Consider the following 23,548-nt stretch of genomic DNA (forward strand, 5'->3'; position numbering starts at 1 on the left):
CTGTTTACGAGAGAAAATCACATTTATTTTGCTTATCATAATTTTTCTGTATCTGTTTCTAATTTTTTGTACTAAATTGACTAAAAATTTGTTTCGATTAAAAAATGGTACTACTGGAATTGGAAACTTTTATTCATTAATCAATAATCATGTGTATTAATTAATTAGTGTTTATATGCATGGAGCCATGGATTAGGTGGCCGTGAATGCGAAATAACTAATTAGTGTTTAATTTCCAAAATTCTAACTTTTCACATAATATACATATAATGATGGTTTGTATAGATAGATCACTAACAATGCTTGAGTATAAAAATAATGTGAGTTAAAATATAATTTTTGAGAATCCTATCTACCAAATGTGAGAATATAGTATAAGACAAAATAATAGTGTACTCAAAGCTCAATTACTCAATCATCCCATCCTAAAATGAGAAAACCATTACATAAAAAAGGTCTGGTAAGGCAGCAACATGTTTTTTATCCAACCGCAGTAAAAACTGTCTTCACCAACAAGTCTTGTTACAACAGAAAGAGTATGATTTCTCTTTACACGAACCAACAAATAAAGGTAAATTAAATTTCTGAAAATCAAAGATTGAAAAGAAAAATACCAACACTGCAAGAAGTGGGAGGATCCTACATAACACGACCGACTGAGAAATTTCATCGGTCATGCCCCTCTACGCCGCAATTCCTGCACTTGCGGGGAGCTCTCGGTTCATCTTCCTCGCAGACATCCATTTGATTAGGAATCCTCCTTGTTCTGCCTCGTCCGCGCTTTCGAGGAAACAACTGCTCAGGGGAGATACACAATTTCTATTCAGGTTTAGCCCAATAGTCTTCGTGTCTTGGTGCGTGGAATGGGCCACCAGAGTACTGTGCTTCCCATATAGCTTTGTGGTTGTGTTTATCAATGAGTTCAAACATAGTGTTTACCTCTATCTCTAACAACGGCGCAAACATGTGAACTAAGAACTCTCCACATCTGCCACGTCCCACAAGTGCACTTTGAATCTCTAAACTCGACCTCTTGTCTGTTATTGTCCTTTGCCTGTCCATTTTCTAAACGTGGACGCCTTAGAATTTGGTAATGGCCTAGTTCTCTTGTCTGAACAGTAATGTACTTGTCCATTCGCATCATTCGCAGCAAGTTTGTCCCTCGCTCACGGGGTTAACCGACCTTCGGTATGTTGTATTTCTGTCTTTCTATCTGTCCACCATTGCACTGTTCTCTAAAATGTCAGATCAACCAAAGCTCTAATTGACAACTCTCTTATACCTTTCAACACTTTGTTGTAGCTCTCTGACATGTTTGTTGAGGTCACCCCCCATCTCAGATCATCATCGTAACAAAGAGACCAGTTTTCTTTTTTGGCTTTGTTGAGCTCTTGTATCGTAACAATACTTTCCTCTCGTAGTGCACGTCGCCTTCGCATGTATTTACGTATTTGAGTTGTGACACCCAATGCCCATACCATGCCTTTCACATTAGAGCCCTTACCCTTAAGTTTCGTCAAGATATTTTTTCTCAAATGGATCAAACAAAATTTGTTAAATATGTTTCGTCTTACACAAAAAACGCATGACCGTCATGCGTTTCAATAACGGGAGACGCTTGACCCTCATGCGTCTCTCCCAAAGCAGGAAAAAAAAAATCCAGTACCCTTATGAAATGTTAAATATGGCCTAGAAGTAAAAAAGAAATACCCCGGAAAAGTTAAGTTCCAAGTCCTAATATTCACTCAGCAATAATAAAAATCTAAATGGGAAATTTCTTGTAAAATTATGAAGTTTGGTCTGAATGACAAATCACGAAGTTTGGAAAATTCGCAACTGTCCCATCTATCCGAATTGGGTGAAATTTAAGCTGACTTGACACACCGAGAATTCGATGTGGCATGAACGACATGCAGTGAAACAACATCGTATTTTGAGCCTTAAAACGACGTCATTTCACTTAACTTATCCCTTTTTCATTTATGTACCTGATGGCGTCACGCGAGGACATTTTGTCTAACAGGTGGCTGATAGGCTATAATTTGCGGTGCCTGTGCAGAGGGGAGCTGGGAGGAGGTCAGGAGGTGATCGGTGGGGGTGTGGGAAGTGCTAGTAGAGTTGAGGGTGTGTGACTGGGAAAAAAGTGAATCGGGGCCTAGGTTCTGCCACTCAAAATTAATTTTGTATAGTACTATTTTTTATTAACAGTAACTTCCATTTTTTTATTTACAAAAACTGGTTGAGACAATGGAGGAAGACAGGCCTTAGATGCGCAACAGAAAACCATGAAAAGGCAAGGAAAGGAAAAAGAGGAATGATGTGTTGGTTTGTTATTCTAAAATTTGAAGTTACCTCTAAAAACCCTTGAATACAGACAATTTTACTTAACAAAATCCCTACTTGTCCTTTGTTTTTTAATCATGAGCAAGTTGCTAGAACATAGGGATTACATGAGTCTCTATCGAGAAGGAACTTGCTTTTTATGTTATTATTTGAAATGATAAGGAACCAAGTTATTTTGTTTCTTGTGTATATATTAATAATTTTTCGACTCAACTCTAACGAGAACGAACAGGGCAAAAGAGGAAGGACCTGAGCTTGAGTGGGTGTGATTCTTCATAATTTAGGGTTGGTTTTTCTTCTTTTGCGGGTCTATGGAAATAATGTGGAGATTCAGGTTCTATCAGAAATGTACAACTGGCCTATACATATACATTCTTGCAGCACAGGTGTTGTATTTGCATATGATGATTATTGAGTCGGATTTTCTATGTTATAATGAAATCCCAATCCCTTCTCTTGTCAGTCTGCTAATTAAATCACTATTTATGTGATGCAGAACCTATCAATATATTCCATGGAAATTACAATACTGACACGCCTCGCAAAGCTACCACCACGGAAATCACTACAACTCTGTTGTTGATCCACGTAGGCTGACCATTGGTGTTGGGCTTGGATTTAGCTCCCTTCAAGGGGTAAGTGTATCTGTTTATGAACATTCCTTCATATGCCATGTCCAAAGTTGGTGTTAATTTGACAGATGGACATTGATAAGGGTAAGGTAAAAGCAGCAATCAAAGCTCAACAGGATCAACAAATAGATAATGTAAGTAGCATATACTAACATCTCTAAAGTATGGAATAATCACCTTACTCCAAAACTTATAGTACTCATAGATTTGTTCCATTTGGTAGGCACTTCTTGCTGAGGGGCGCTTCTACTCGGACCTTGAGCTGACTGAGAAAGAAATTGAACGCATGGTGATGGAAGCTTCAAGGGCAGAATATCTAGCCGATGAAAAGTTCAAGCAACAAGTAGGTCCTATGGAGTCCTCAACTTCTGCAGCTGAGCCCTCGTCTTCTGCAGCAAGTGAGTGCTTACATTACTACTGAGAAGCCTAAGACAATTATTGAATTCTTTGCAGCAAGTGAGTACTCTAGCCCTCGTCTTCTGCAGCAAGTGAGTGCTTACATTACTACTGAGAAGCCTAAGACAATTATTGAATTCTTTGCTAGAAGCTGAACATGTAAACCTTGCTGACTTGTTAGGATCATCAGGAAGCGACGCCAGACAGGAAGGAGGGCATGACCAGGGGCAGGCCGGTTCAGTTCTGAATGGCAGCATGCAGCTGCTGCTGTCTATGGGGTCCATATATGGGAAAAACGCCACCCACATTGACGTGTTTATAAGTGAAGACGCCACTCGCATTGGCGTTTTACAATTTAGATCCGTATGTCGGCGTATTGTATTGAAATACAGTATTTGTTAAAACACGCCAAGAAGGTTGGCGTGTTTAATATAAAAACGCCTTCACCGCTGACGTGGTTCAAGTTAAACACGGCTTCCCTACTGGCGTTTTTCATTAGACACGCCTACGGAACTGGCGTTTTTAATTAGACACGCCAACCGTATCGGCGTGTTTAGTCAGAAAACCTATATCAGTCTTTCTCCCCAAAACGCGAAACACACAGCACACACATCAAATTTTCGTCCGGGTTTTCATCTTCTCCTCCCCAAATCGTGATTATCTCAACCTCTCCTCCCCGAAATCGGTGATTTGGCCCTCCCTCCATCAATCGGTGCTATTCTTCCCCGTATTTGATAAACTTTCCGGTTAGTATGCTTAATTTTTACAATATTAGAGTAATTGAATACCGTTGTTATTTAGGTTTATTTGGGTTGTAAATTGATGTTGCATTGTTTGGGTTTAAGTGAATTTGTGTATTGTTGAGATAGTTGAGATATTGGTGTTTAGTTAGAGTATAAATTTGATTATAAACCTAAACCCTAGTGTTGTTATAGCTTAAAAATTGGGCAAATTGATTTGGTTTATGTGGGTTTTGGTTTATTTGGGTTTTATTTGGCTTATAAACCTAAACCCTAGTGACAAATTATTGAAATTGTTAGGTTGATGTATATTGTTTAGTTTGAATTGTTAATGTTGTGTAGGTGAATTGTGTTATGATTTTGTGCAATGTTGTGTAGGTGAATTTGTGTATTGTGTATTATTTGATATTGGTGTTCCATTTTGTGATATTGGATTAAATTGTATCTAATTATTGAAATTGTTTAGGTTTGTTTATTGTTTAATTTAAATTGTGAATGTTGTGTAGGTAAATTATGGCTTCATCTTCAACTTCTCGTCGTCGGCTCTTATGTCGTCCTGCGGATCCTTCGGTATTGTATCTTCAGAGACAACACGTCTCTAATAATATATGGGCAGGAGTTCCATCAGAAGACGTACGCTGTCGAAGATATGAAGGAATCATTTGGGATGTTCCCATACATTCCCATGTTTTGGCAGTAGTGGACCAGATGGGGTTCGGCGGTATATTGAGGTGTGGTCAACCAAAGGACATTGGCCACCATCTTATCACCGCATTGATTGAACGTTGGAGGCCAGAGACTCACACGTTTCACTTTCCAGTCGGTGAAGCGACTGTGACATTGGAAGACGTGGAGGTCTTATGGGGCCTCAAAGTTAACAAAGAAGCTGTGACGGGTTACATCCCCACGAAGGATATGGGATATTGGAAGCAACTGTGTCTGGATTATCTAGGATTTGTACCAGACGCATCTGAGTTGAAAGAAATGGTTTGGAAGCAGACAAGCTTATCAAATCAATTGAGGATTGAGCTGGGTGATGATCACGACCACTACATATATGTTCAGCGTGCTCGTATTTATTGCCTGCTATTACTTGGTGGTCTGATGATCCCGAACGCCTCCGAAAATAAAATTCCGTTCTTCTACGTGCAATTTTTCATGGATGTAGAACGGTGTTCTACCTATAGCTGGGGTGGTGCGATGCTTGCTTGCTTGTACCACAATTTATGTGAAGCTGTCGTTACTAGGAGGACCGATGTCGGGGGAGCTTTAACTTTGTTACAGCTGTGGGCTTGGGAGAGAATCTCAAATATTAGACCGAGGATGCTAAATCCCGAGCATATAGACTATGCACCATGTGCATTCGCGTAAGTTGTTCACTAATTCATTTTTAAGCACAATTTTCATCAATTTCTGTGTTATTCGCTCATAATTTAAATTTTTTATATGGAATGGTCTGGCGTCATATGTAAAAGCACCCGAGCATTGCATTGAGAACTTCCGAGATCAGTTCTCCAGAATGCAGCCCAACCAAGTAATTTATATAACTTAAATTATTTTTTGTTTGTTGTTTTTTATTGAATTTATTTTGAATAAATTTGTTTCACATGTAGTTTATTTGGAGGCCTTATGTCCTGCGGAGCTTGCCGGAATGTTGTGTTAACGGTCGTCTTATATGGATGTCGATAACAACTCTTATTTGCTGGAATATGGTTGAGCCACACTTGCCACAACGAGTGTTGCGACAATTTGGGATTGTCCAACCGTATATCCCGCTCCTCAACCGGTTCCACGGTAGTGATTTTACGAAACAGGATCACCATGGAAAATCTAGCCGGAATTAGGTTGATTACCACGCCCATCATATACAGGAGTGGGACAATATGCACAACTTGGTGTGGACTGATCTGGAGTATTCTACTGAGCCTATTGCAACCGATGAATATATGAATTGGTTTCGCCAAATAAGTGTGGTGTATTTAACCAAACTTGGCGTGCATGCTGAAGAGGGCTTCCATGAAACGGCATCTTCTCATAACTTCGCAGTAAATTGAAAAAACTATTAATTATTTAAATTCATATGATGATATGTAATTAACTTTGAAAATTGTAGGTGGAGACGCTTGGATGCTCAGTTGGTAGATGACTCCGATGACGATTTTGTGCATCCACCTATACCTAGATCTGCAGTTCGAGGTCGTCATTCTGTCAGCCACACCGATGGTACAGGAGAAGATATTGGCCTCAGTGATGTCCACGCTTCTCCACCGCGGTCGCCTGTGCGAGATGAGTTTTTTGGGGTGGATCTACAGAACGTTGTTGTTCAAGATACTCCTCCCTCTAGACTCCCTACTTCCAAAATCGGGAAGGGGATACGGGGCCTGTTTATGCGGAAACGGCGAGACGATTAAACTAAACCCCAACTATTTATATTTGTTGATGCAATTGAAATTCGTGTTTGTTCATGGAGTTGCACTCTTTATATTGATAATTTTATAACTCCTTTTTTTATACTTATGTATATTTTTGATGTGGGAATGATTGCAACAGTTTGAATAAGCGGGGTGATTAGTAAGATAATTGGCTGGAAAAATGAAAGCCTGCAATGCAATTTCATGCAAACAGTCTGACTAAGTTGGCGTTTTTAAGAATCACGCCAGTCACGTAGGCGTGTTACAGTTTGCATGATTCGCCCATTTTTTTCCACGACGGATGCACCGTCTGTATTGACTCGCCGACCCGGTTGGCGTTTCTACTAAAAACGCCAACCTAGTTGACGTTTTTAAGAAACATGCCAGTCACGTAGGCGTGTTACAGTTTGCATGATTCGCCCATTTTTTCCCACGACGGATGCACATTGACTCGCCGACCCAGTTGGTGTTTTTTATAAAACACGCCAGTCCCGTCGGCGTGTTACAGTTTGCATGATTCGCCCATTTTTTTCCACGACGGATGCACTGTCTGTATTGACTCGCCAACCCGGTTGGCGTTTCTACTAAAAACGCCAACTAGGTTGGCGTTTCTACTAAAAACGCCAACTAGGTTGGCGTTTTATACTTTAGGTGGGTGAAAAAGCATAATGAACAAGTTGGAGTCCAGTGAGTTCACCCGATCGGGTGTTTGATAAGCCAAAAACACCCGGTCGGGTGAACTCACTTTTTATAATATTACTCACCCGATCCACCATCACAATAAAATACATGCAAATAGTACTCAATACATAAGTGTAAATATTACTCAATACATAAGTCCAAATATTACTCAATACATAAGTCCAAATATTACACAATGCATAAGTCCAAACAATCAAGAAGTCGGGCAGTTGTGCCTGTCATGACCTGGTTGACGGAAATGTTTACAACGCCGTCGGGCTCGTGGCTGGTCAGCTTCACAGACATCCATCTGATTAGGAATCCTAGTTGTACGGTATCGACCGCGACTTCGAGGCATTAACTGAGTTCGTGAACACTGCAAAGTCCATTCAGGCACGTCCCAATAATCTTGGTGTCTGAGTGGATTGAACACCGTAGAATATTGGTGTACCCAAACACTTCTGTGGTATGCGGGGTTAACAAGTGACAACATGTTTTCGTTTCTAAACTGCGCAACTGTCGCTGCATGTGAACATGGAAGTCTCTACATCTGCCACTTTTGACATTTGCAGTTCGACTCCAAGTACTTGACCTTCCACTTATTACCACCCTTTCCACCAATTCGACGTTTAGTTCGAACCACATAAAGCCCTGTAATTGTGTTTGGTGCTCTCACATTATGTAATTGACCTTTTACATCATTTTTCCACACCTTTTCATGCGCCCACGGGGTAAGTGGTGTGACACACTGTGTTGATGCAATTGACCGCTCATTGAACCATTCTATTGTCCTCCAAAATATCATATCAATGCAAGCTTTAATTGGGAGTTGTCTTGCGCCTCTCAACACATTGTTGTAAGATTCTACCATATTAGTGGTCACCCCACCCCATCTTTTGTGTTTGTCATACGCCAAATTTCATTTTTCTAACTCAACGGCATCAAGGTACTGCAAAGCCTCGTTGTTGACGTCTCGAAGTAAACGGCGTTTGTTCTTAAACTTGCGTTTTTTGGTAGCAATACCCATTTTCCAAACAAGTCTTTTGACCATGATACCTTTGTGATTATGCAGCACATTCTTTCTAACATGTACCAAGCAAAATCTGTGATAACCTATGGGTTCTTCTTTCTATATGGGAGAATTCATTGCATCTATGATTCCCACATGCCTATCAGATATTACACATATTTCATGCTTGGCTACATGAAGTATAATACGTTCCATAAACCAATTCCAACTTTCTTTGGTTTCCTCATCAACAATGGCATATGCAATAGGCAAACATTTCTTATTAGCATCAAATCCAACGGCAATAAGAATTTTACCTCGACATCGTCCACGTAGATGAGTTCCATCAACCGTTAAAACTGGTTTGCATAGTTGAAAAGCCTCCACAGCTGGACCAAAAGCCCAAAATATGTACTTGAAAACCTTGTTCATATCGTTGCTTAATCTGTCATCATGCAACCATTTTACAATTGTGTCAGGATTTTGTCTTTGCAATTCATTCAAATAAGCTGGTAAAACTTTGAATGACCACTCCCATCCACCATATACAAGCTCAATAGCTGTCCTCCGAGCATACCATACTTTCTTGTAACTAACTTTCACATGAAATCTATTTTCAATATCCGCCACAATTGTTTTTACCTTGTAGCAAGGATCGTTTTCTATCTGATATCGAACACTCAACGCTATCATACCCGATGAAAGATTAGCGTGCCCATTATAATTACGATCCCCCATGAAAGTATGAGTAGTGCTAAACACTCTAATTTGTCAGTGTTCATCATGCTTTCTCAATGTTGCTCGGCTTTATCATGACTATCCGGGTAGACATCTTCAGAATCATAAGGTGATTGTGGATCAAGAAAGTCGGCTTTATCAGGACTTATTATGTCCTCAACCACATCACAATTGTCACTGTCCCCTAAATGCACGCCTCCAACATCAAAATCTTGTGTTGCAGCGAAACATGGTTCTTGGCCTCTCGTAGACGTACCAACATCATAACTTATGACATGATGACTATTTTGTTGAGTAATTGCCGAATACTCAACATATAATTCAATTTGACCTCCTGTAGTCATACTCTCACTAAACATTAGTGGCATGCATACTTCTTCTAGTAGAATACCTATAAACGTGACTGAAGATCCCTAGAATATATTACGTTTCCGTACTATTTGAACTTTGTTTTCAAATATGCTTATCTTCATCCTTTCACAAATTGTTTCCACAAGCTTATCGTAGGAAATACTTTCATCCAACATAATGAATCCTTTTGCAAAAGGAGGATCATATGAAATAACTGGTCCGGGAATTATCTTTCCCCCCAATATAAATTGACACACCATGTCATACTAAATGCAATAATGTAAAACACAAATAAATATGTTTTATTTTTACATTCATCATTATGTAGAGTGAGCCAAAAATTGGTCAAAATATGTCTATTAAGTACACTACAATATATACTATCATAACAATCTATCAAATATTGGTAAAAAATTAGATATACTACAACATATAATACCACAACAATTGATCAAAATATTTCTATTAATTACACTACAACATATAATACCATAACAATCCATCAAATAATTATATTAATTACACTACAATATATGCTATCATAACAATTCGGTAAATATTGATAGACTAATGTTTGGAAGAATGATTCAAAAATTAGATATACTAACCGAATAGGAAAACTAATGTTTGGAAGAATGAGCCAAAATCGAAATCTTCACGCTCAAATCCACCACCGGGTCGACCCGAGCAAAGGTTTCCTTAAGGAGTTTTCGCCTTGGGGAGGGTTTTCACATTTGGGGGAGGGAAAGTGATTAGGGTTCGCGATTATGGGAGAGTTCCCACCGATATCTTGTTCAAGCCAAACATGCCGACGGGATAGGCGTCTTTATGGTGGACACGCCAACTCCATGGGCATCTTTAGGTATAAACACGCCTACTTCTGTGGCGTTTTTAGGCATAAAACACGCAGACGGCTGTGGCGTTTTTTCCGTAACACGCCAACTCCGTTGGCGTGTTTTAAATTACCTATACTTACATAAAATATGACGACATACGGATCTAAATTGTAAAACGCCAATGCGGGTGGCGTCTTCACTTATAAACACGCCAATGTGGGTGGCGTTTTTCCCATATATGGAAGAGATAACAAAATGAGTACATTTACGTTATTTTAAAGGTAAACTACCCTATAAACCCGATTTTCTCTACATTACTACTGAGAAGCCTAAGACAATCATTGAATTCTTTGCTAGAAGCTGAACATGTAAACCTTGCTGACTTGTCAGGATCATCAGGAAGCGACTCCAGACAGGAAGGAGGACATGACCAGGAGCCGGCCGGTTCAGTTCTGAATGGCAGCATGCAGCTGCTGCTGTCTATGGGGTTCAGCTATCTGCAGGTGATCGAGGCATATAGCATTTTTGGAGACGACATAGATTCCATGATCTGTTGCCTGATTGAAACGAGCAGTAGTGGCAGAAATAAAGGCAAGGCAACCGAGAAATAAGAATCACCGGAGCCTTTGTCTAGACTGTTTTATATTTATGTTGTTTACATATGAGGAATAAGAATCTCATTTGCCAACAGCTTGTAGAATTTTGAACCTGCTCTCTTTTTATGTTGTTTTCATATGAGAATCTGTTTTTTTTCAACAGCTATGACACAAACATATCACAATCCCTCTCGCCATTGAAGAGTCATGTACGTTGTTCTTGAGGCCTAGTATTTTATTCTATTTATGTGGAAATGGTTTAGAGCATCTCCAATAACCGGCGTCACCACCGCGACGCCGATTTTTCGCCCACGCCGGTTTGACGCCGAACCATTGGAACCGGCGTCGGCGAAATCGGCGTCAAAATCGGCGTCGCCATGCCGATTCCCGCGCTGACGCCGGTTCCGACGCCGATCCTCACGGGCGCCATTGTGCGTCCCGGATCGGCGCCAAACCGGCGTCGGATTTAAATTTTTTTTTGTTTTTGTTTTTCGAAAACACTATATATACGCGCGTTGAACCTCATTTTCATTCGCACCACTTGTTTTAACGAGTACTCTCTCTCTACCTTACTTTCTGTACAAGATCAATAACGAGCAATGGAGAACAACTACGAAGGTACTCCAGTTAATCCCGGGGGATGGTCTCAGACTCCCCCGCCTCCCGGTGTAGGGTCTCAGACGCCCCCGACTCCCGGGGCAGGGTCCCATACTTCCCCGGCTCCTGGGGGAGGTGGTTGGCCTCCGATGAGCGGGTACTACAACATGTACCCGTGGCAGCATATGATTCCGGGGTGGGCACCCGGCATGCAGGCCCCTATGCAGATGATGCCGGGGTGGGCACCCGGCATGCAGCCACCGGCGCAACAGATGATTCCCCCGACGCAGGGGACTCACGGGGGGGACAACGCTTATCGGCCGACTTTTGATTTTTCCACCGGTTCTTCGCACACATCGACCCCAACGGATGCACAGTATACGGAGACCTTCTCCTTAGCGGACTTGGGTTTTGATATTAACGAGGTTTCGGAAACTCTCATTCAAAGCCAGGGAGTAGGGCGGGGTAAGAAGAAGGGCAAGGCGAATAAGGTCGGCGAGTCGTCGCAGCCCCAAGCCGAAATCCGGGGCCGGAGGAAGTGGACAGACGCGGAGAACGTTGCGGTTGCCAAGGCGTGGGTGAGTGTCTGCGACGATCCTCTGGTTTCGAACAACCAGAGGATCGTCAACTTGTGGGCCAAGATAGCCGCAGCCTACAGGGCATTTTGCCCTGAAGGGAGACCGTGCACCGGGGAGGAGGTCCGGAAGTGCTGGGACCGAATCAGGGCTGGCGTCTCTCGATTTTCGGGTTTGTACGCCAACGCCCTCCTCATGCAGACCAGTGGCCAAACAGAGGAAGACTGCAGGAGGATTGCGGAGAGAGCCTACCCCGATCCGGATAAGAGGTACTATGAGTTCACCTACTGGAACTGCTACGTTGTGCTCAACGAGTCGGAGAAATTCCGAGCAGGCGTCGACGCTGGCTGGCCGAAGAGGCAGAGACTGAACTATACCGGAGATTATAGCGGCAGCAGCGGTGGTTCGTCAGACCTCCCTGAGACGGCCCAGGAGGTCCCGACTCCTCGGTCGTTCGGTCGCCGACCTCGCCCGGTTGGGCAAAGGCGGGCGCAGCAGGTTGCGAGGGGGGCACCCCGAGTTCCCAGGACGTCCATTCGGCATCCCCCCTCGGCAGGTCTACCGAGGAGCTCAAATTCTTCGCGCGCCAACAAACGCGCGCTCAAATGGTGAAGACCTTAGCCGACTTCCAAGCGGCAGTGGACCCCGAGGTGAAGGATTTTCTTCGTGTATTGCTCCAGAGCCAGCGTGAAGAATTGGAGGCGATGAGGAGGGACACCGGCGGGAATAGCCGCGGCGTAGGTGGCGACGGAGGCGGCGGCGACAACGGTGAAGAAGCGCTGGGCGACGACGGAGACGAGGACGGCGGCGATGAGTGATTTTGTTTTACTTTTTTAAATTAATGTACTTTTTAATTTTTGTACTTTTTTTATATTATTGTACTTTTTTTTAAAAGTGATGTACTTTTTAAATTTTAATATTATTATTCGAATTTTCCGTATTTGTCTCGTAAATTAAATTCCGTATGTTGATACAAGTGTAAATTAAATTATATAATTGTTATTAGTGATGTGGATAGGTAGTGTGAAGGCTATGTGAGGGCTATTTGATGTCCAGTTGATGTGGCAAGCTGATGTGGCAGGAGAATTGTAGTGCTGATGATGTGGCAGGAGAATTGTAGTGCTGATGATGTGGCAGTGTGAAGGTTTTTTGATGGCTATTTGACGTCCGTGCTTATTGGAGATGCTCTTAGAATCTATAGATTGTGGTGATTTTAGATACCTACATTGGTCCAAGGACCTAGCCATTTCATTATTAAATACTAAGAAACTATTTTTATTTTAGGTTGTCCTTTAAAAATATGAACTTTTGAATTTTTAGATTTTAGGAGGTAGATTCCATAATCCACTGATACTAGTTTCACTATTTTTTCTACATATTAGGAGTATAAGATTGGAATCTCTTTCGTTTAGTCACAATCTAGATTGTATAAGTTGTGCCATTAATTTAGATATCAATGAACTGAAATACTAGTAGTAAGGATTTTTTTTCTCTATAAATTTATGAGGTTTTGGATTATAATCCACAGAAGGATTATTATTAGTGTTATTGTACTCTCACTAGTCCTCATTAATTATCTATTTTGCCATTTTTTTCATCCAATTCTTGTTAAATGTCAAATTTCACCTTAACTCTTTTTGGTAGATGAGCCCTAATTTATTTGACTCACAATTTGTATAAAATTAATACTGCCCTAATTTATCACTCACAATTTGTATAAAATTGTAGGATTTACAGGGAATGAATAATGTGACGAATGACTAATATGCCCCTAAGGCAGACATAAACTATTTTGTGTTGTGCTTAAAATTGATTTCATTTAGGGGCTCTCTCTCTACAGATAGAGCCTGAAACGATGTCGCAGAACGGGAAATTGATGCCCAATCTCGACGAGAAGACCACCAAAGTCCTCAATCTCACGGTGCTGCAGCGGATCGATCCATTCGTTGAGGAGATTCTCATCACCGCTGCCCACGTCACCTTCTACGAATTCAACATCGACACTAGCCAATGGGTACGCTGTCTCAACACATCACTCCAACAGCAATTCAGTTGTTCAATCTGGTGATTCTTGTGTTGTTAATTTTGTTGATTGTGGATATTGGTTGGCAGAGTCGCAAGGATGTGGAAGGCTCGCTTTTTGTCGTCAAAAGGTCAGGCTTTCATTGCTTTACTCCTCTTTTCTCTACTTCTTCCATCCTTTTTATCATTTCATTTCCGGTAGATTGATTTCATATGTTTTTTCGATGTTGGCTGGGGAATTTTGTGAATTTATTTCGTGATCTGATATCTGAGGTTTTTCTTTGTTCAGGAATACCCAGCCAAGGTTCCAGTTTATAGTAATGAACCGCCGAAATACTGGTTAGTCACTCATTTCCTTTCATTCTATTTAATTACTCCAAAAATTATCTTTAACCTTGCTTTTAGATTTGTATGCTTATATATTGCCAACTTTTTGGATGAATAATAAATTGGACTACTATAAATATAGACCCTAATCTCTTTGGCATGACCGTTTGGCTTTTCTTTATTAGAGCTCTCAATTTCACTGGTCCTATACAGTTCTCCTAAATAATCTTTAATAAAATATGCAATTGTTTTGAGCATGCCATTGCTATCTTTGGATATTTAAGGTGTATTTGCTGTTTCAAGCAGATAATCTGGTGGAGAATCTCTTGGGAGATTTTGAGTATGAAGTCCAGGTTCCATATCTCTTATACCGAAATGCTTCCCAAGAAGTTAATGGGATATGGTTTTACAATGCCCGGGAATGTGAAGAGGTTGCAAATCTATTTAGCAGGTGTGGGGTCAAATATTTTTACTGTTGTTTTTGTTTGCACCTGTTAGTGTGTAGGTCCATCAGAGAGTGTGGTCAAAGTGCTAATTTGTAAAGGTTTAATCAGGTTATATACTTAATTACTTATATTACGGGAGGTGCTATGTGGTTGTCTTGGAAATCTATCTAATTGTTTGTTTGTAGTTATATGGTGATTATGAATTGTCTTGTGATAATGTCTCATCACTAACTTGGAGTTCAGTGGCACTAAGTCTCATGCGTTCATGCGTGTACTTTCTTAATGGTATTGAAACAATAGCTTATTTAGTTATTCTGCCTACAGTTGTTTGGATAGTTAAGTAATTTACATGGACAAAATGAGAAAGTATTAGACGAGGTATTGATTTAGGAACATCTTATTGGAAGATGTCATTTCAAAATTTTGTTGGCTCTTTACCGTGGAAGGTTTGCATTTTGTTTATTCATTTGCATGAGAAATACATTGTAGTGTTGCTGCATTTTGTTTTGTCAGGAAAAACTACAAAGTTATCTGGGCTCATGTTGCCCAGTGCTTAGGATGACCTTTCCATCGTTTAGATTTGATAATAAAACAAAGCATGCATCAAATGAACATTGCTAAAGCAACTAATTAACCTTTCCTTCACATCTTTCCCTTTTCAGACCGTCCAGTGCTCTTTTTGTAATCATTTATAGCGTAGGCTTGATACTTCTTTTTCTTATCTATGTCTGCTTCATCATGTTAATGCCCTGTTTCCTTTTTCTAGGATACTTAATGCATATTCTAAGGTGCCTACAAAGTCCAAAGTATCTTCTGTGAAAAGGTAATTCTAGTTTATAGCTATTTAATTCTCATTGACGTGAAGTTCACTAAGCTGATATTATGAGATTTGAGTTATACCTTGGCTACATCATGATCAGTCTGACTGCTGTTAGGTTTAGCTTATTAATTTCAACTAACAAATACAGTGGATTTCTATGCTTAAAATCCCTCCTTAATTCTACTTATTATCTTCTCAGTGAATTTGAAGAACTAGAAGCAGTTCCAACACTGGCAGTAATGGATGGGCCCCTAGAACCAACATCTTCCATTGCTAATGCAACAGAGGTTTCTGATGATCCTTCTTTTATGAACTTCTTCAGTGTACGTTTTTTTGTCCTTTTAAATTCGAGATGTTTGCTGAGTTTTGACTTTTGAGTATTACATAGAAGGTTAGGCTTGATGAGTAAGCATTTTATACATATTTTCCTTTTGTTAGTATCCATAAACTTATCAATGTGGTGTAGTTGAGTTAGGGAAAGGTGAAATACATTGCTGCTGGGATTTCCAATTTCACTTTAGAATATTGTGCTTTCTTTGGTCAACCTAACTTAGGATCAAGAATCACTCTGCAGTGATATGAAAATAGAGTTAAGTCTGCATTTAATGTAGAGACTAATGCTCTAATTATTTATTTGTTTCTGTCTTAGTAATTGTTTATCCAATGGCTATTGAATTGATTCATGTTGTGAAACATATTGGGATAAATTTGAATGTGGGAATTATTAAATTTGCAGAATGCTTTGAACATAGGAGCTGCTCCAAATACAACAATGTCTGGACAGCCTTTCAACCCCTCTGCAACTGTTATTCCTGCATCCCATCCACAGATTGTTTCTCTGCCAACTTTGACAACTGCTCAACCACCATCTAATTTATCTGCTTCTACCCCTAAAATGTCCATTCTTGAAAACACAGAACGTACCACAGCACAGCGTTCAGCTGATCTTGTGAAACCATCGACTTTTTTTGGGCCTCCTCCTTCCTCTGCTGGACTGGCTTTACCACCCGTATCATCAGCAATTCCAACGGCACCTCCATTAAATACTCCAGGAAATCTACAGAGACCATATGGTGCACCATTACTTCAGCCATTTCCGCCACCAACACCCCCACCATCACTCACTCCAACTGCTCCTACGCCAAATTATGGGCCACCTATCAGCAGAGAAAAAGTTCGGGATGCACTTCAATTGCTTGTTCAGGTATGCATTACAATTCGTAAAATCTTAAACTGCGCATCAAAATATGTGATTTTTGCATTGTTATAAAATTAACATTGGTATTATTCTTACGCTCATGGTCTTATAATTTTACTCGTAGGACAATCAATTCATTGACATGGTTTACCGAGCAATGCTTAGTGCAAACCAACAATCGTGATAAGTCATCAGAGGTTGGTGGTCAAGTTTCCATATCCTGCCTTAATCCTCAGTAGGTGGAAATTGTACAAGTCATTGTTCATTATGTAGTTTTCTACGAACCATAAATGTTCCTATACAATCCTTGTATAGAGTTTGCATTAACTCATAGTTGATTTATATTTCGTCACTTCCTCAATAGTATATTGTTTCATTTTCACATTATGGTTATTACCTTTCTTAGCACTGGAAATCAATTTCGCTTATGTTGAGTTGAAGCCATAAAACTGGAATATTTGTAAGACAGAGAGATAATTTGGTGCTTGTAATGGGTTAAAGTCAATTCACTTAAAAATTCTGAAAAGAAGAATAAGCAGGAAAATTATCAGCTCCATCAACATCAAACTAGTCTAAACAAAATATACTCAGCATACAATTACGTGGTGAGCTCTGTTAAGTATGATGCTGTAAACAAAATTTTTTCTACATTAGTCTATCCCCTCTTAAGGTATGAAGGGAGGGCTGAATTGACCAAAGATGCCAACCATGGGATTGAGCACTGCAGCTCCCATCCGAGATCTATATGATGCAGCATTAATGAATCTAACCAAGTGCTCTGAGAGTTAGGCTGTCTTGACTCTGCGGGAGGTGGGGCGACGAAATAGGCTTATCAGATCATCTAGACCCTGTGGAAATATATGAAATCAAATCAAGATTCCAAATTTAAGACACAGAAGCCTCATATTTCTTATTATTAAAGTCATGTCAGATTTGAGCCCTTCCTTTTTGTATCAGATGTCTTCCACTATATAGATTTCATAAAATTTGGGTGGAGAATGAAGAGGGTGGCCTACCCTTGTAGTTATAACCAAAAAACTGAATAGAGTAATAAGATAAGACCCGAGAACCAGAAGCAGAAGTAAGTCAAATGTCACACTTGCGACCTGCAACAAGGAGAGTGGTTAGGGTCTGTAGATTTCATTGAAGGATTAATTCTATGCAAGGAAAAATACAATGGACTTATATCAAATTAGGGACACATAGATGGCATCAAATGTTCTTTTGCTGGCATTAACAATCAATCTAGGATCGATGACATAGCCTAAAGAGAATAGAAGAAAAAGAATCTAGAGAACAAATTTCCAACTTGGCCGTAGGATTTTTTTTTAATATTGATGCTCAATACGGCAGATCAAATCAGAATTCAGAATTTTAGATTTGCACCTGATAGATGTGTAATCTGCCGCTTGTTGAGTCATAAAAAGTAAACATCCCATCAAGTACTTCATTTTGCACTCTCACATCAGCAGTGTGATCTTCCAGTTCCTATCAGTGAAAATTTTGACCAGTAAAGAAGTGAGAGAAACTCAAAATATTGATCACGTGAGATCATTTCCTATTACAAAGGACACAATACCAACAAAGTACAAACTACAATCTGGGAAGGAACAATGTAACAATGAACTGCTCTTTGAAGTAGAAGAACTATATACCACTAGTTCTGATTACCTATTGAAACAAATCTAACTAGAAACATTAGCTAATCACTAGGCCTGAATACCTCGTGAATATGAATCTCATTCCAGATAGTACAGGAATAATAGAAAATACAGCTCCTGTATATTTGACAAGGAGTGGGCTTAAATTAGATTATATAGAGATACCTTTTTCAGTGCCATGATAAGAGGATCATTCTTGGAAAGAAATGGAGCCACCCGAGGTGTTGTTGACAAGAATTGTAACCATGAACGTATATAAGAAGGATTTACAGATAAGCTACTATCATCTGCAAATATATCAATGTTTTTTCCCTCTTGGCCATAAATATGCCTCTTTTTATGAGAGAAACTTTTGTTAGAAAACTAATAATATAATATAATCACCTCCATGTTAAAATGAAATTTTAGAAAATACTGGCCCTGAGGTCTTACAGCAAGAGTTTCAGCAACTAATTTTGCACTTCTGGTTATTGAATATTCATCAACAAATTGCCTGCAGAGGTGACAAGGGTTGACTAAAGAATGATTCATACAAGAAAGAAAAGAGTTTCAAATTCAAAAGAAAAATAAGTGTCTCATTCCTTGAGTTACAACCTGCTATCTGACAGACTTCCAACACTTTCTAAAAAATCAGGTGCGACAGAAAGCTCAGACAGTGTTGCTGCAGTTACTCTCAGTCTTGAAAATTGTTCATGCTCCCATGCAACCTAGAGTCATATACATCTTGAGCATATAAAACCTCAAAATTGATGAATAGAGAAAAACAATGAAACAGATCAGAGAAATATTTCTGTCTTTTACAGATGAAGACGAGCCTCTAGTGTAATACTACTGGCTGAAACATATCAATTTAACTCATAAGATAGCACAAAATAACTAACATAGACCCACTATTCCTAAAAACATAAAGAGTTCTAAAGGCACAAGTGATATGACCAGCCATACCACAATTTCAGGAATCCTCAAGCAGCCATGACAAAAAGAAGAATCATACTTTATATTAAAATACTCCTATAAACTACTACCTCCGTCTACAAAAAATAGACCAATTTTACTATATTGGGTTATCCACCAAAATTAGACTAATTCTAAAAATGGAAAGTTTTAAACCAATACTAACTTTACACATCATTCTAAATGTGGACCCCACAATCCACTAACATTACTTCCACCACATTTCCCTCCCTCTCTCTTACTTTACCAATTGTGCATTAAAACCCTTGTCATTTACTACAACTTTATCTATTTTTTTGGACGGAGGTAGTAATTTTTAGATCATTGTCCTAATAAATGAAAGGCTAGTAAAATATAATGCACATATAACAGTCTTATAACATTTTCAGTACCTTTGAAATGGTGAGGAACTACACCATTTATGAAATTCTATGGTGCAACAAAAGAACAAGAATTAAGCAAATTTAAAATCTCGCATTTCGGATCTGATGTTACCTACCCGAGGATTGGAAATATTAATCTTCTTGTGCTTCAGCCCAACTTTAAGCCCAAGTTCTTTAGACACGCTAGAGAAACCCTGCAACAGTCCATTTGTAAACAGCTGTCTGAAGACAATCCTGTCTTTTTCTTAGGGATTTACCTCAAAGATTTGTTTAATGTAGACATTCTCTGGAGGCTTGGACACATGGATATATAACTCATCGCGGATGGAACCAATGCTATTCAAGCAAATGGAATAATCAATCGTCTCACGCAAGCGTTGATCCAAACTATGAAGCCACTATAACAGAGGTAAAATGTCAGAATATATAACAATGATCCCAGTGTATAAGTCCTTTGAAAGAATAAGCACCTTATGAGTCCCATTGTAGTTATAGGGTCCTCCAGATGTCAGCACAAAGAGTAAATTATACCTTCCTCTTGTCTTAGGATTTGAATATAAAATTGAGAACAGTCTAGCTATTTCTAGGAGTGCCACAACACCACTTCCATTGCTATCACTTCCCACAGATAATCCCTGTTAGCAATGAGATGCGTAATAAGATGCCAGGCCAACAATAATTAGATGTAAGTAGGAAAGAGATTTACTGGTGCAGCCCCAAATGCATCATATGATGCCACTACAGCTATGGTAGGAAGTTGAGTTGAATCTCCCTCAGCTCTCAATCCTGGCAGCCAACCCTGAAAACATGAATAAAGCTTACAAATAAGTTGAAGTCTGTTACGGACTCCAGTGCTGTCCCACAGCGCTTGTGCAAGAAAACAAATGTAGGGTTTATAGACCAAATGAACTCTCTCTCTCCTGATAAGCTAGTCTTTTGGCATGGGTTGTCCATTTTGGTATGTAACATTGGATGGATAGATGTGAATCCTACCCGAAGGTGTGACCACGGGGGATGTGAGCCCAAGGGGAAACAAATGAATGGTGGGCCTTGCTTTGGGTTTTCCACCCAATGCGTGCTGTCCAGTTCAAAAGATGAATGGTGGGATTTATGAATCCCATATCGGTTCCACATGAAAGTGTGGAATGACATATAAATGATAGTCAACATTTTACCTTTGACCATGGTTTTGGTTAAGTTAGGGTTCCCTAGTTTATATGCTAATCAAGTCATAGATGTGGAGCTCAAAGATACATCGAACTAGCCACCAAATTCACATATCGTAGATATCACAGTAGAAAATAGAAACCAAAACTAGAACCTGAATATTTGATATAGTTGGAGACACAATTTTCTTAGGTTCAGGAGCAGCAACAACAAGCTTGTATCTGAAACATGTTTATGATGGAATCAGCTACAAATTGATTAGTTGAAAAAGATTCCCAAACAAATATATCAACTAACCCGCCAGTTGTGGCAGTCGCCAGCTGACCAGTAGCATCATTCTTCTTGACATCAGCTAGGACAGCATTGACATGGTCATCCTCAAAACCGAAGTACACAGGATACTGAAAAGTAGGAAAATTATAATCCGGTAACAAACACTAACAGTTAATTGCTGAAAATTATAAATTAATTTATCCAATTATAGAATCAAGTACTGTAACGAATAAGCTATGAACATGTTAGCCAGAAGCTAAGCATAAGATAGACAATGTCCATCGCCTTTTCATATAAACACAGGGTTCATAAGTACATTAAATATCAGCTTTTTATAGCTTAGCATAGCTTTTCAAGGAAATAATCTATTTCACTCACAGGGATGTTTGCATGTATAAGCAACCGTTCAAGTTCAAGCAACACTTTGTTGATGCCTGCTGAAGAATCATAACCTGCTTCATCCTCGCCATCTATGCTCTGTGGATTGAATACCTGGGGGAGTAGAAGCAATAAACCACCTAATGGCTTCTTCTCCTCTATATATTCTGCAATGATATGGTACCAACAAAGGAATAGGTAATATGATATAAATTGTTGGTGAGGATTTGTGATGAGCTTATCACAACCAATACTAAAGCACACTGTCATTTAGGAATTGAAGAATTTAAGTAGATTTAGTAAAGTCAGAAAACAAAATGAATTCAACTGAACCACGACTTTATTCATAAATAACGCCTAGAATCTCTAGATTTTCTGGAAAACACAAAGAAACGAGCTGCCTTTCCCTCTTGATTGTTCAAGTATTCAGTCAACTTAACTATCCAAAACAGACAAGCGCATAACTTCACCGATAACAATAGCTCTGAATTCCATAACTTGGAGCATCGAGTAAAAAACAAGTAGAAAGCAGGAAATGAAGCAATTAGCGACCTCTGATGAAAGTGAGATTCAAATCGCGGAGGGGGAGTATTAGGACGGTGCGGGAGAAATCGGAAGCTGCTGAGGATGAGGAGAAGAGAGAAGATGCGGCGTGGTGATTGAGGGCGGCTAGTCTGGATCCAAACGGCACGCCGGCCAGATCGTACTGGACGAGGCGGTAGACGTCTACGACGGCGACGGCGTCACAGAGCTCGACGCAAGTCATGACTATAATCAGTAGCGTAATTGTCGACGAGTATACCGGGTCCACCCACGCCGATTTCGCCATTGGTAGAGGTTTTGGAGCGTGGAGTCCTAAGAGCATAAATAACCCGTCCCAAGTTCCGGCCCCAAGTCCCCTCCACGTCATCATTCCTCTACAGTTGCGGCCTGGCCTGAGAAGCCTCTAACCCTACAGGCCGCAACTAATAAATGACACTATTCACAACCCCAACCTATTTTAAACATAAAATAAAAAAACGCCGGAAATTTATAACACGGAAAATTTAATTTCTCCGAATACTGCAAAATTACAACATATAAATTTTAAAACTGAAAATAAAATACATAAAAACATAACGTCAATGCTGGAAAACGTTGGTGCGAGTCCAAATTTCTTCGATTAGATCGGCTTGGAGGCGAGTGTGTTGTTCCTCTGGGCGCATCGCAGCTGAACGGGCCATGACATTGCGGATGTCGGGAAGAAGGCCCTGCACGGGCGGCTCGGTGACAACGTAGTCACTCCCGGTGCTGGCGAGCGAATCGTCGCTCCACGATGTGACGTTATCTTGCTCGTCCTCAACGATCATGTTATGCATTATGATACATGCATACATGATGTCGGCGATGTGTGACCGCTGCCAACCACGGGCCGCTCCCTTCACGATAGCCCACCGCGCTTGGAGGACTCCGAATGCACGCTCGACATCTTTCCGAGCCGCCTCTTGCCTTCGGGCAAACATTGCCCTCCGATCGGTTGTCGGAGCTGTGATAGTCTTCACGAACACGGGCCATCGAGGGTAGATCCCGTCTGCCAGATAGTACCTCATACTATACCGACGTTGGTTGGCCGTGAACTCTATGTTCGGTGCTCGCCCGGCACACAAGTCGTTGAACAATGGAGACTCGTTTAACACATTGAGGTCGTTGTTGGACCCCGCGACACCAAAGTAGGCATGCCAGATCCACAATCGTTGGTCGGCAACGGCCTACAAGACAATCGTCGGATGTGTGCCCTTGTGCTCGCTAGTGTATTGTCCTCTCCAAGCCGTTGGACAATTCTTCCACTGCCAGTGCATACAGTCGATGCTTCCAAGCATCCCCGAGAAGCCGTGGACCCGCTCGTGCATGTCGACCAACTTCCTAACGTCGTCGGTCGTTGGCTTTCTCAAGTACGTATCCTTGAATTCTTCGATGACTGCCCGACAGAATCTCACGAGACACTCCCGTCCAGTAGGCTCGCTTACATGGAGAT

General features: G+C 40.4%; 2 protein-coding genes across 4 annotated transcripts; one reads left to right on the forward strand and one right to left on the reverse strand.

Annotated features, from left to right (window-relative positions):
* The first annotated feature begins 13,722 nt into the window (after positions 1–13,722).
* Positions 13,723–17,100, forward strand: LOC121743301 (mRNA-decapping enzyme-like protein). 2 transcript variants are annotated; one of them, XM_042136573.1, is made up of 8 exons: positions 13,723–13,919; positions 14,018–14,058; positions 14,217–14,266; positions 14,561–14,705; positions 15,467–15,523; positions 15,720–15,807; positions 16,257–16,724; positions 16,843–17,100. In XM_042136573.1, exons 1-8 carry the CDS (start codon positions 13,761–13,763, stop codon positions 16,900–16,902), a joined length of 1,068 nt encoding a protein of 355 aa, XP_041992507.1. In that variant the 5' UTR covers positions 13,723–13,760; the 3' UTR covers positions 16,903–17,100. The 2 variants fall into 2 exon arrangements, with proteins under 2 accessions (XP_041992507.1, XP_041992500.1); XM_042136566.1 differs by having other exon boundaries at positions 13,724–13,919; positions 15,720–15,843.
* Positions 17,101–17,250: 150 nt separating this feature from the next.
* On the reverse strand, positions 17,251–22,374 carry LOC121743289 (nicalin-1-like). Of its 2 annotated transcripts, XM_042136549.1 has the most exons (14): positions 22,087–22,374; positions 21,535–21,701; positions 21,181–21,284; positions 21,038–21,104; positions 20,423–20,515; positions 20,187–20,351; positions 19,974–20,114; positions 19,833–19,910; positions 18,974–19,086; positions 18,812–18,872; positions 18,545–18,712; positions 18,105–18,206; positions 17,735–17,824; positions 17,251–17,566 (listed from the first exon to the last, which is right to left on the reverse strand). In XM_042136549.1, the coding sequence occupies exons 1-14, from the start codon at positions 22,361–22,363 to the stop codon at positions 17,504–17,506; spliced, it is 1,689 nt and encodes a 562-aa protein (XP_041992483.1). In that variant the 5' UTR covers positions 22,364–22,374; the 3' UTR covers positions 17,251–17,503. The 2 variants fall into 2 exon arrangements, with proteins under 2 accessions (XP_041992483.1, XP_041992487.1); XM_042136553.1 differs by lacking the exon at positions 18,545–18,712.
* Positions 22,375–23,548: the final 1,174 nt, after the last annotated feature.

The sequence above is a fragment of the Salvia splendens genome, chromosome 1, assembly GCF_004379255.2.
Source record: "Salvia splendens isolate huo1 chromosome 1, SspV2, whole genome shotgun sequence".
NCBI classification, from domain to species: Eukaryota; Viridiplantae; Streptophyta; class Magnoliopsida; order Lamiales; family Lamiaceae; genus Salvia; species Salvia splendens.